Source organism: Andrena cerasifolii, chromosome 1, assembly GCF_050908995.1.
Source record: "Andrena cerasifolii isolate SP2316 chromosome 1, iyAndCera1_principal, whole genome shotgun sequence".
NCBI classification, from domain to species: domain Eukaryota; kingdom Metazoa; phylum Arthropoda; class Insecta; order Hymenoptera; family Andrenidae; genus Andrena; species Andrena cerasifolii.
Window position 1 is genome coordinate 6,261,013 of NC_135118.1, and position 13,350 is coordinate 6,274,362.

At 43.8% G+C, this 13,350-nt stretch overlaps 1 protein-coding gene across 5 annotated transcripts in view; it reads left to right on the forward strand.

Moving 5' to 3' along the window:
- Positions 1-13,350, forward strand: part of LOC143367303 (homeobox protein caupolican) — a 121,567-nt gene that overhangs the window by 81,475 nt on the left and 26,742 nt on the right. For all 5 annotated transcript variants that reach the window (XR_013085013.1, XM_076808961.1, XM_076808974.1 and 2 more), the window contains exon 4: positions 12,603-12,961. Coding sequence is in view for 4 of the 5 variants with exons in the window: in XM_076808961.1 (XP_076665076.1) it covers positions 12,603-12,961 (359 nt within the window). In the remaining variant the exon portion in view is untranslated. The remainder of the gene's footprint in view (positions 1-12,602; positions 12,962-13,350) is intronic.

Consider the following 13,350-nt stretch of genomic DNA (forward strand, 5'->3'; position numbering starts at 1 on the left):
GATACCGCGAAAGCCTTCCACGAAGCTTCCCCGCTCGCGAGCACCATTTCTCACGAAGATCCGGCGACACCCTCGCGCCGCTCTACCCCTCCGGTCCTCGCCCCATCACTTTTTCGCTCGCTGCCTCTAAAGTGCCCCGGACGCTGAGATAAAAAATCACCGCGGAAGAGTGTCCATCCACCTCGAGAGATCCCAAGGAAAAAGTCGAAGACTCCCGCCGGTCGCTCGACTCTCCTCCGCTGAATATTCATAGCAGCACGCGTTAATTGCCTCAAAGTCGACCGCTGCTTTTACCGCGCCGAACTGGGGCGAACCCGAGGAGAAAATCAGCTCGGCTGTCGGCCATGATGGACTCGCGATCGAACATTCCCAGCTCCACCTTCGTTCGTCAAACGATGAAACGCAATACCATCGAGAGCTAACTCAATTCCGGCCCAATTGGGAGATACAGCTTTTTACGCACTCGACGCTCTGATACAGACGTCTGCTATGGGTACGAGAAACGCGAAACTTTTTCCATCCGCCGCGCTGCAACCGGTTGCCGCCTCAATTTTTCACCGCCCGCTGTCGGGATCAATCTCCATCGATCTGCAAGAAAAATCTCGCGTGTCTACGAGCTCCGAGATCGACGGAGGCTCGGAGAAGGACGGTTCGCTCGCGATCGAAATTTTTATCGGTCGATTAACGAGCGGAACACGTGTCCCCGTGGAAATTACACGATGCGCCGAGCGGCTTCAGGGGGATTAAAATCGTCGAACTTTCCCTGTCGATGGACGTAATGGGGAGCGATCCTGATATTCCGGTAATTAGTGTGTTTCTTTTTAAGACGCTCGATAAGCTCGCAATATCGACGCGAGGTGAACGATCCTGCGCGGCGAGTGAAAGTCTGGTAGATGCAGAATTCGTTGCGGAATATCTTAACCGTGGATCGCGAAGTCGGGCTCGAATACGCTGGCAGCCTTGAAACTGTTACTTTATAAGGTGTTGACACTTGGAGGATCGGGCTGCTAAAAGTCAATGTATACAGTGGATTCATTGGCAATCTCTTAGGCAAACGTGCAAACGTACCTACGAGCAACGAGAGCGCCTGGAATCCTCGGCAATAGCAGCTGGAATTGATTTACCTTTAGTAAGACAGGAATTCCAAACGATGATGACACTTGGTTCGCGGCTGTTCTTTATAAGAACCTGGGTGTTCAAAACTTAAAACACGACCCGGGTTTGGATACCTCTGCGGCGGTGCAGCGAGTAAGTACTATTACTGCGTGGAAAGAAGGCTCCTGGCAGTCGGTGCAGACCGTTGCTATGACGATTGGTTTTTGTCGCCGATTGGTGCACACTCGTAAAGACACCGCACACGTATTTTTCTTATTGGCGGAATCGGCCACATCTACTTACTGCAATGTACACAGACGGAGGTTCAGGCAGAGCTAGCGGCGGACTGCACCGCCTGCCAGGAGCCTTCTTTCCGCGCAGCAAGTAGTAGCGGAGACCGGGGCTAAAAGCTCCGGGGGTAAGTTGTTCCGACGGTTCTATCCTCAAAATGAAAAGAGCGTTTTACTTTAAATTATTTTTTTCCGCGTGAGTTGATCACGCCACTCTCTCGCCTATTTTAACCCTTAACTGGTATCCTGGGGTCGTTCATGACCCCAAGCAAGCAAAGTTCGCTAAAAAATGTCCGGTTGTCTAAGTTTGTAAACTTAGACAATCGAATTTCAAATTGATTTTATAATAATTGTTCATCTTTCTACGTTTCTATTATTTTATACATTACCTAAGAACAAAATATAGAGGTTGATCTAATGTCGACTTTACAAATTTCTGTGTCTTTTTTTATTTGGGGTCTGCCACGACCCCAGTATACCAGTCACGTTTGCCAATAACAGTATACCAGTTAAGGGTTAATAGCGTCCGCTGCAGCGATTCGTGTGGTTGTAAGCAAGAACCTATTAGTCGCGCACCAGATAAGTAAATATTTTTCTTTCGTTACTTTTTGGTCTATTTTGAGGATTTAACGTCGATATTACTGATCGATTCGTTCGTTTGGATCAAATGACATTTAAGAACAGGGTGTAATGGTGTTTATCGTTTCAATATATGAAATAACAGAGTAGTCTCTCAAATTGTAAAATGTGTTAATAGAGGCTAGTTGTTACCGTGACTTGGGGCACGTTGTTACCGTAACAACTTGCCCCACCGCAAATTTATAAGTTGCTCCTGCTGTGCTTCAAGATGCGAACATATGAATGAAAAGTGGAAATGGGCAGGATTTCCATCGAAATAAATGCATAAAAATAAAAACTGTCGCTAGAGAATTCAGCACCTGCCACTTGACTCTATAGAGAGTTATTAAAAAACTACAATCTGGTCAGGAAACCACTGTAGGCTACAAGTAAGTACAAATGTCACTAACAAGGGAAGATTCCAAAGCCGAAAATTCAAAAGAATTCTGAAACTTTGTGAATATGTAGGGAATTTCCTCCTGATTGTAACGCAATTTTTGTGCGCTGCCCAAATTCACTCTAAGGGGGTGTAATTGACCCCCGAAAATCCGGTTGTTTTCTGATTTTTAGTTATAATTCGTGAACTGTAAAATAATTTCTTCGCCAAATGATAGATCTAATTAAAAGAAGGAACTTTTAACTTGAAACTTTTATTCTATTTATTACAGTTCGCGAGTTATAATAAAAAATCGGAAAATAGCCGAATTTTCAGGGGTTAATTTCACCCCCTTCGAGTGAATTCGGGCAGCAAACCAAAATTTCGTTGTAATCAAGTGGAAATCCCCTACATATTCACAAAGTTTCAGAATTTTTCGAATTTTCCGGTTCGGGATCTTCCCTTGTAAGTAGGTACCCACAAACAGTTGAATATAAGACTGATTTGTAGAGCTTAGTTTTTATACCAAACATAATGCTTATGGTTATTATATCGTTTTGGTTTTCTTTTAAAGATAATACATTTTTGTTGATCCGATCCTCCATAAATAAACATTATTAATAAAATTCTGTTTTATTTCATTAGAAAATGAAATATTTCATTAAAAGGCAACTCTTATATCTTAGGAACAACTTACCCCAATACGATAACAACTTGCCCCATAAAGGGGTGAGGACTTTCGCTTCGACCAGCCACAAATAAATTACTTTTTCTGAAAAACCTATTACAATATATTAAGCACAAGCTTAAAATCATAAAATATAATAAATTTAACAAAAAATTAGTCAATAATGAAAAGAATGACTACATTATTTTCCAGTCATTTTTTTATATTTTATCGAAATCGGAACTTTTAGCCCCGGCCTCCCCTAGGTACTATACTCTTCCCCAGAGTCCTCTTATAACAAGAACAGTATCGCTTCCATTCAAGCTTTACCCAATAAGCTGAGAAGCACTACAACGCGCTTTTATTCCTCTAATGCAGTGATTATGTACCTACGCTTCCAACAGTGCTTCGATCCAACCGAAACTTAATTTCTGAAATTACCTCTGCCTCGAAACAGCTCGAACACGTAACTCCGCGTCTTGACGACTGACTTCCACCCCCTCGCAAGTCTTCCCGTACCTATATCAGCCTTTAGTAGTGGCTCAGCGCTGAGGATGATCGTCGGCCGTCCGCCAAGGACGTCGCGGCAGCGTATTGTCGCGAGGGGGCAGCTAGCTGCAACGAGGGAAAGGAAGAGACGGCTCCGATTAGATAAGAGGTGGTGGCGGATCGTCGTCGTCGACTGCAGGCTGCAGTCGCAGTTACACGGAGGGGGCGGGTCAGTTGGATGCAGCGCGGAGCAGACGCGGCGGTAGGTTGCGTGGCGCGAGCAAGGTAGTAGGTTGGCTGGCTGGGTTGGTCGCTCGGTTGGTAGGTTGGTTGGTTGGTAGGTAGGTAGGTAGGTAGGTAGGTAGGTAGGTAGGTAGGAAACGTTTGCACATCCGGGACCGGGCGTAACTATTGCAGCTATATACACGGCCGTACGAGGCCGGAGGACGTAATTACGCGCGTTCTGCCAATATTGGTTAACCTTTCGAGGTTGACGCCACCATATGCAAAGCCCCTAATGAGTCGCTCGAGTGGCCCCGGTGTCTAGTATTACGCCGCTCGTCTCTGCCCTCCCCCCCCATCTGCCTCGTTATTACCTACTACCGGAGGTATTCCGCGATCCTCTCTTTTCTCCACTATTTCCCACCCTCCGCTCCCGGCCGCTGCCCCGTACACCCCGCGTTTATATCCCTCCCTCTGCGCTCTCCCCGATTCCTAGTCGCGCGCCTGTGTTACGCGTTTCGAAATTTCCGTACTACACATACGTTTTCGTCCCCCGGTGCCAGAATAGCGGCAGGGTAACGAGGCGACGCGGTAGCCGAAGAGAGGGGATTAGAAGAAAAGCGGGAAAAATCGTGAGTGTTCCACAAGTGGAACGCGATGGGCTTCGTTTCCTGGCGAGATTGTACGCTTTCTAATTTGAATTCGCTGCGGTAGATCTGTTTCTTATGCAGGGGTTGATTTATTAGGTTCTCAGAATTACTTGCGTATGAATAGAATGAAAATGGCATAGGTAGCGCAATGAAAAGGAATTCGGTTGAAAGTACTTATTATTTGCATCCCCACTGGGGTTCATTATTCTTACCAAACGCCTGTTAAATATCACAAACATCCTCTATCTGCCACATGAATCGGGCATGGAAACAGCAGCGACTCACCCGGATAATGGAGCAACAAGAGCTTCCTTAGTGGGCAGGGATTGAAACGATTCCGAAAATAACTGTTTCAAACAGTTATATATCGGCTCTGACTGGAACAGATATGAAGGACCGATATTCTGAATAACTGTTATAAGGAATCGAAATTTCTGACTATATCGATTTCGGTTACGGTTCTACAGACCTGGTATTATATCGGTTATAATGGTTCTAGAACCGTTATTCTTTGGGTTCTATATTGGTTCTAAAACGGTTCTGGAATTGATTCTCGCATCGATTTTACAGGAATTGAAATAAGTAGATATTACGCTTACAGATTACTGTATATTAAGAATTTGTTTTGAAGAAATATTTCTAAGAAACTCAATAATCTGCAATTTAATCAGAAATGATGGTTCTATTTTATCGCACTGTTTCAACTGTTGGATGCAGGGCTTGAATAGGTTTCGAAAATAACTGTTTCAAACTGTTATATAAAGGTTCTGACTGAAAGAGTTATTCGGAACCTTTATTCGGAATAACCGTTATAAGGAACCTAAATATCAGACTATATAAGTATAAGTTACGCTTCCTATATAGCTCTGTAACTTTTATTTTTTAGGTTCTATAACTTTTATTTTTTAGGTTCTATATAAGTTACAAAGCGGTTATAAAACGAATTCTTATAACGATTTACAGAATTTTACATAAAATGAAATCACAACATATTACAACTATAGATTACTGTGTGTAACCGAATTGTTTAATAATTATTAGAAATAAGTAAGCAAATATATATTATGTACACATTTGTACATATGTATACAAGTGATCCTTGCATACCGCCGAGTGTATACATATGTGTACATAATATATATTTGCTTACTTATTTATAATAATTTTTAAACAATTTGGTTACACACAGTAATCTATAGTTGTAATATGTTGTGATTTCATTTACAAATTTCATGTAAAAATCTGTACAGTCGTTACAAGAATCGGTTCTATAACTGCTTTGTAACTTATATAGAACCTAAAAAATAAAAGTTATAGAACCTAAAAAATAAAAGTTATAGAGCTATATAGGAACCGTAACTTATACTTATTTAGTCTGATATTTGGGTTCTTTATAACGGTTATTCCGAATAAAGGTTCTTCATAACTATTTCAAGAACCGAAATCTTTATAATAACGGTTTCAAGCCCTGATTGGATGGCCGTGCATGGGTTTCTTTTGTCCAAGAGCTTCTCCAAGTATCTCAACTCGCGATGATTGACTTAAGCGCTTAAGCTAAAATTTGTTTACGTTAGGGACGTTTCAGAGTTCAGCGAAGCGTCCGCGCTACGGATGCGGAGCAAACTACCTATACATTGTATAAGAGCATTCGTCCGCAATGATTACTGTGAAACAAACGCAAGCTTTCACACTTTCACAGTCAAGCGAATTCCGCCACGGAGTAATAAACAGCTACGCATCGAAACACTGCCGTAGATACGCTACTGAGATGATGGCTAAAGCAAGAATAGACGTCTGCGTTCAAATTGCGTTGACGAAATAAATCCATGCACAGAGTTACAACATATAACAATTTCGTAGGAACAATATAAGAATCAATTTACAAACCGAAATAAACCGACTTCAAAACCGTTTTAGAACCGTTATAACCGATGTAATATCGGTTCTAGAACCGTTATAACCGAAATAATATCGGTTCTAGAACCGTAACCGACATCGATATACCGTAAACTGGGATGACTTTGCCCGCCGGGGTGACTTTGCCCACTTTTTTTACTCTGACTGAAAAATTACCATATGATTGACCTCGCTATTGTTTTTTTCGTTTGACCTTGAAAAAAATTATTGCTATCGATTCCAAAACACCGTACGTTCTAATCACTTCGCAACAAAATAAAATACAGGTTTCTCCGAAAAGTGGGCAATGTCACCCCGGCGCGGGCAAAGTCGCCCCAGTTTACGGTAGTCCGAAATTTCGGTTCCTTATAACAGTTATCCAGAATATCGGTTCTTCGTAACTGTTTCAACAACCGAAACCGACATCGCAACAGTTTTAAACCCCCGCTACTGTGCATTAAATACCTAGAGACGCATCAGGCCCACGGTTGCCACTGTACGCTCGATTTCGACGATCGATGGGAGCAGTGACGGCAGAGGGCGAACCCACGCAGCCTGGATTCCACGCGATCCTTCTCGATGTATCGAGCTGCTGCGCGCGGCATCGCGACGGAACAACGATAAGACCGTGTCGCGGAGTTTTATGAACCGAGGCGAGATCCAACGATCCAACCGTGTGCTCCGCGTACGTGCAAAGTGGGGTGTGTGTGGGAAGGGTTGTGGGGCAGGGGGCGAGCTTTCGTCGTTACCAATCGCTCGGGCGTTTAAGCTTCTGTGTTGCATCTGCATTGCATCGAGCCAGCGGCCGTATATACGTTTGTGCACGCTTGGCGTGATCGCGTCGATACATCCGAGCGATTCTCTCCGCCTGACACGCAACGCCACACTTAGTATGTAAATCGCGAGCCGCGCTGTGTGCGCGCGCGCGCGTACACGTATGTGTGGATAATTGCGCGCGACGGCCGCGCGTGGGAGGCAGAGTCGAAATTGCGCATATCAATGAAGGGGGCTCGGGCGTCGATTAAATCTAGGAGCACCAGCCCGCTGTCAATTTCTAACTTCCGAGCCATTCGCGGAACGGCGCGTTTCGTTTCCAGCCACGCTTACAACTTTATATTGACCGTCCGCGCCGCCATTTTCAGGCGAAGCTCGCCGGTACCGCGTCCACGATTCGGCATATCGTTCCGAGCCCCGTCCAACTCCGGTGGACAGTTTCAGAGTGGACGGGGGATCGTTGGACCGGGGGTTAGTTCGAGGATCTTTGATTTAATCGATGGCCGCTGTACCGACGGAGTTTTCTTTCTAAATTTTCAGTGTCCTGCAATCTGTATGCGGATTAAACGATTCGCGAACAGGAGCCGAGCAATACTGCTTTGATCGCCATGATATTCCACTTTGTGTTCGGAGACACTTTTGTCCCTTTGTATCCCGGATCAGTCTTCGCCGTGACATCGGTTTTTACCGCATCCCTTCGAGGAAGATTGATTTATCTCGTGGCCCATCTCCTCCGCACTGAGCCTCAGTAAACCAATCCCTCGTTGGATTCGAACAATCTCGATCGATTGGACGTTTTTCGAGTAAAAGCGTAGAAGAAAAAAGAAGAGGAGGGTGGTCGAAGAAGGGACACAGAAAAGGTACAAGCAAAAAAGAGGCTGATTTTATTGGCGAGGTACGAGAGCCTCGGCGGCGGCCGCCTTTCCCTTGTCCGAGGGAGTTTAATAGAGGGTGAAACGTCCTCCAACTTCCACGAGTCTACCTTTCGCCCGGATTGCTGGCTTCTTCATCCCCATCGACGCGGTCATCAGCGATCTTCGATGCGGATTGCATCGGCGACGGGGAGGGAAGAAAGGGTGGATCTCGAAATGTGGAATTACACAATCTTCTGTTCCTCCAGCGAGCGCGGCAGCCTAACCGCCACTCTTTTTCATCAATTTGCCGCCAATCAGTTCCTTCCAACCGTAATTCGGTTACGCACGCCGAAATGCTCAGCTACGAGCACCGGCTTGGATACAGACAGATACAGGATCGATCCCTCCCCATTAATCAAGCGCGCGTTCACTCAGCGGCCTTACCGAAGCGATTTTCTCGGAAACGACGTCTCGTTCGCGGAAAAGTTACTCCGCGATTCCGATTTATTTTTCCGCGAGAAATCGCCTCGTTCGGGGTTTACCACCGTTACCGGCGGCATATACCACCCTGTATATTTTTAAGAGAAGCTCTCGAACGATCGGGGGAAACGTTCAGCCGGCGAGTTACGATCGTCCTCGCGGCGACAGTGTTGCGGGGCCCGGCGAGTTTCCAGGTCGAGATTGAGCGGCATTGTCGACATAACGCGGGCAATATTTTCGGGTATACGTCGGCCGTTTCTGCGGCGAAAGCCCGAGATTAGATCACGTCTAAACTTATAGCCCCGGGACGGAAGATTTCATCGGGGCCATTTGTTGCGCTCGGCGAACAGAATCGGCCCGCGATAGGCGCGATCGTAAAACGCGATTTAGAATCGGGAAACGTCTCCATTCGAATAAACTCGCGCCCGTATAAAGAGGACCCCGTTGATGGTCTCGCCCGGCCGGGACGTAAAACAGGATAGATTCCCCTTCAAAAGGCGAGTGGCGCCGTAAAATTTTTCCACGGCATTGCGAGTCACGTTTTCGGACGATACGCTTATTTATCCCGGCCGTTGCGGCCGTCCCATTACGATTCGCTCTTCATCGATTTACGGGTCGCGATAAAATAGCCGTGGCCAGCCTTCGCTTTGTTCGGCCCGTGTTCTTTTAATAATCTTCGAGCAGTCAAGTTATCCCCGCTATCCCGCTTTAGCGAATCCGATGTTGTTTAGTGACCGCCTCTTTATGCAAACTGTAACTGTAACCCCCCAGTTCCATAAAATTTAACGGGCAGTCATATGTTGAGGGTCGTATTCTTTTTGGAAAGCGATTCCAACGTGTCGCTACGATCGCTGACCACTGTGCCCTAATCTCGATGGAAATGGCTTCAGTTACGGAGGAACGGTAGGATTAATCTGGCAAGACTACTACTTACGGAACTTTCCGTTTCAACAAAGTGTGATCGTAAGTTTATCACCAAGTTGCAAGGAACGTTTACTGAAAAGTGAAATTAACTATTTCGACGCGAGCATCGTAAGGGGTCGTTCTTAAATTACGTCGAGCCTTTGGGGGGAAGGAGGTAGCGAATTTCTTACGTTTTCTCACATAGGGTGGAGTCAGGTAGCGTCTCGCGGAATATTTTTCAACCTGATTTTCAATAAATACAAATTCTATCATTCATGTTCCAGAAAAGTAATTTTAGTTTAAATTTCCTGAGACCGAGGGGGTAAGACATCGCTAAAATTACCCTTGGGGTAACTCGGGGTAATATGCCACCGCAGGTAACATGCCACTTCTCTATAATTTTTTTAAATAACGCACAGATACCGTTACCATTTGCAATAATTTCGTTCAATTTAGTGTAACTGCTAATAAGACGTTAATAGATTTTGGCTTTTACCTTCTTTTATTTTCATTAAATTCTGGTAAGTTATAAAAGTGCCGTCTTGAGCTAATTTCACACTGTAACTAGAATGCTGATTATACATTTGTGCGAACAGTTATGAAAAAGATCAATAGATTATGACAAAGTAGACTAACAAGCGAATTTTACAACCTCTCGCATTTTACATTAACACTATGTATTTCGTGTTAGAACCATGCCTAAGAAGTATGTACGAACTTCAAACCGTGCTGTTTGGTCAGGCGAAAGTTTAAACGAAGCCATTTGAATGGTGAAGTAGGCTCGTACTACAATTAGTGTTCCTGATTTCTCTATATTTTTTGTTTCTCGAGAAATCGGAAGTGAGATCATATTTCTTGAGAATTCTCGAGAATTCTCGAGAAATTGAAAAAAATATTGGAAAAATTATATTTTTTGAATAATGTTGATAATATTTATCAAAAACACAAGAAAACTTTAACTAAATGATTATTCCTGTCTAATTTATACAAAACTTGTGTAAATGAAAAAATAGATATTAAATATAATTGGTAATTTTTTTTAAAATTTATTTTTAAATAGCACAATTCGTCTAATGTAGCGTCAGCGAATCTATTTCTTTTTATGGCAAAATCTGTTAATGTTATATTTCCACGTTTTATATATATCTAGCTTGGCTGTTAAATGAAAAAAATTGCGTATTTTGACCCTTTTGGAAGAAATTCTGGATCATGCAAAAATTTTATACGGGATACAATAGTCTTATCTCCTCTTTTCTATATTTCTTCTTTAATAGCCACAAAAAACTCGTTAGGTACTTAATTCAGTATACAATTTTTCTAAATTTTTAAATAAGAATTTAAGAGCACCTTCAGCAGTTAATAATATCAAATCTTCTGTACTGTGATTTTCTATTGGAATTCATATAGGTTTCAATGTTATTAATAAGATGCATTATAAATTGTAGATGTGCTTATACGTTCGCGATTAACTAGTAATACATTCATTTACGAAAATAAATGAGATTTATAATATTTTTCCTAGACTTAAGTTTCTCGAGAAAATATAGTATTTCTCGAGAAATAAGAACTAAGCAATTATAAAATATCTTGCGAAATTCTCGAGAAAGCATTCGCGAGAAGGAACGCTAACTATAATATAGAACAAATTTTGAGAATGTCGATATTTTTTTATGACAATTGGACTGATGCAGAAAATGATAACTACCGTGCAATATGTGAACTATATTATTACGGTAAAAAAGGACCTACCTAAATGTGACTAGGTAAAAACTACTTGTTGCAAAAAATAGGTTCATGAAGACTGCGTAGAGATTGGGGCTGTTTAGTTTGTTAGTAATAGCTTTTTTCAAATATATTTTACGTTTCATTGAGTTCAAATATTTCTTATTAGTTACTAATAGCTTGAGTAGTTTAAAATATTGTTGATTCTAAAAAATTTGAGCGATTAGTTCGCACTTCATACCTTGTTGCATATTACCTCAGACCTTGTGACACATTTTCCTACCACTTCGGTAATGTACCACTTTCCAGGACTTTTATATTTGTACGTTTCTCATTGAACTATAAAAGTTACATATCTTTACTTATTAGTCAATATACAGAATTAGTTACGCTTTCATATGGTTTTAACTATTTCCCTGTGTCTACTTATAATTGTGAGATATCGCGATTCAACCTTAACTGTGGCATACTACCCCGAGTTACCGTACATGATTTAACCACGGCCCCTAAACCTCTAACAGGTACACCGCGTCATCAACACTCTTCTAGTACCGTTTATCGCTCCCTATAAAATCCCACAGCGCAATCTTACATTTACATTGCGCACCTGCTCCGAATGCATGCACTATTACGAAGATGTCCCGCGACAATGGCCATCCATCAGTCGACCCGAATCGATACACCGTTTTCGTCAGGCATTCGTAACGTTCTCGCGTAACCATCCAGCGATTCGAGGATCCCGTCAGGCTGCGTGACGCTTCGGGTACAATGTCGTCGTTGGTAACCACCGCCTCGAACAGTGGTACCACCACCGTCGCACGCTCGCCACCCTTCCACGGCCGATGGATCGTTGATAGGTATTTTAGGCTCCAGTATATAATAGTACATACCTATAACACCCTCGCGTGGGGTTCTCCCCGATGGGGAGGGCACGGACCGAGCGAGACGCACGACGAAGGATAGGGAGCGAGCGTGAGAGGTAGAGAGCGAGTGGTTGGAGGAAGGGTGAGGGGATCGATCGAATCGCCATTACGGCGAGCGAGTACCGGGGTTGCTCGATGGAATCACGCCGCCGCTGGGGGTTTATTCTCCGTATATATTTGCCGGAGTATCACCCTCGACCCAGTAGGATGTCGCCCCCCTATCCCGGAGGGTTCGATGCTCCGGCAAGGAGAGTGCTGGGACAGGAGACAGGGAGAGAGTCGGGGGGAGGGGCGAATCTAGGAAGCAGTGGGTCTCGCGTGGAGCACTTCGAGACTCGCCCAAAATCTGCGGGGAATTCGCACCCTCGACAGGATACCACTTTTCGAGTGGAGTGGCTCGACTGGACAAATGCTGAACAATGATTACGCTTTTCCAGACGGATGTTGCCAGTTTTATGTTGCGACCCGTCGAGTGTCTTTCATTACAGGACGATTGGAATTTGATGGATCTTGTTGGTTTTCTTCGAGACATTATTTTTAAGGGGGAAGATGAATTTCATCCTGTTGAGAGACTGTTTGAATGCGTTGTAATTGTGTTTATGGTGGAATGAGCGTTCAACGGGGTACGTTGTAATGTTTTCAGTTACGGAGCCGGATACGACCTGGCCGCGCGGCGGAAAAACGCGACGAGGGAGTCGACGGCGACCTTGAAGGCCTGGCTGAACGAGCACAAGAAGAACCCCTACCCCACCAAGGGCGAGAAGATCATGCTGGCGATCATCACGAAGATGACGCTGACGCAGGTCTCCACATGGTTCGCCAACGCGCGGCGACGCCTCAAGAAGGAGAACAAGATGACCTGGGAGCCGAAAAACAAGACCGACGACGACGACGACGCGGTCCTCACGGACTCGGAAGACAATAAGGAGAAGGATGATATCACGGGGGACAATCAAGGGGACAGGGTTGGAGAGGAGGCGAGAAGAGGCCTCGAGGAAAATGGTAAGTAACTTTTTCCATATCATAATTCATGAGACACCCCCGCACACGTGAATATTACTTAGGTCGGTGCAAAATTTAATAAGGGATGTTAGGCGTTCGGAATTGTCTGTCTTTATTACACCCACCTGTACTTATACCAGAAAAGTGGCGCAAAACTTGATAGATGTCAAAGAAAAACTATTTTCATTAAGGGGTGGTAGCATCGCCATTTTGTTGGGGAAAAAATTAACAAAAATATGTTTTAATACTTCAATACATGTATAACAATTGCCACTAATCAGATTTCATATTGAGTTGATTATTTAAAAGTAAAAAATTCCTAAATGCAAACCTATGATTTCTTTGCGTCCAAGGTGGCGTCCAACCTCCCCTTAAAAACACTTATTTAA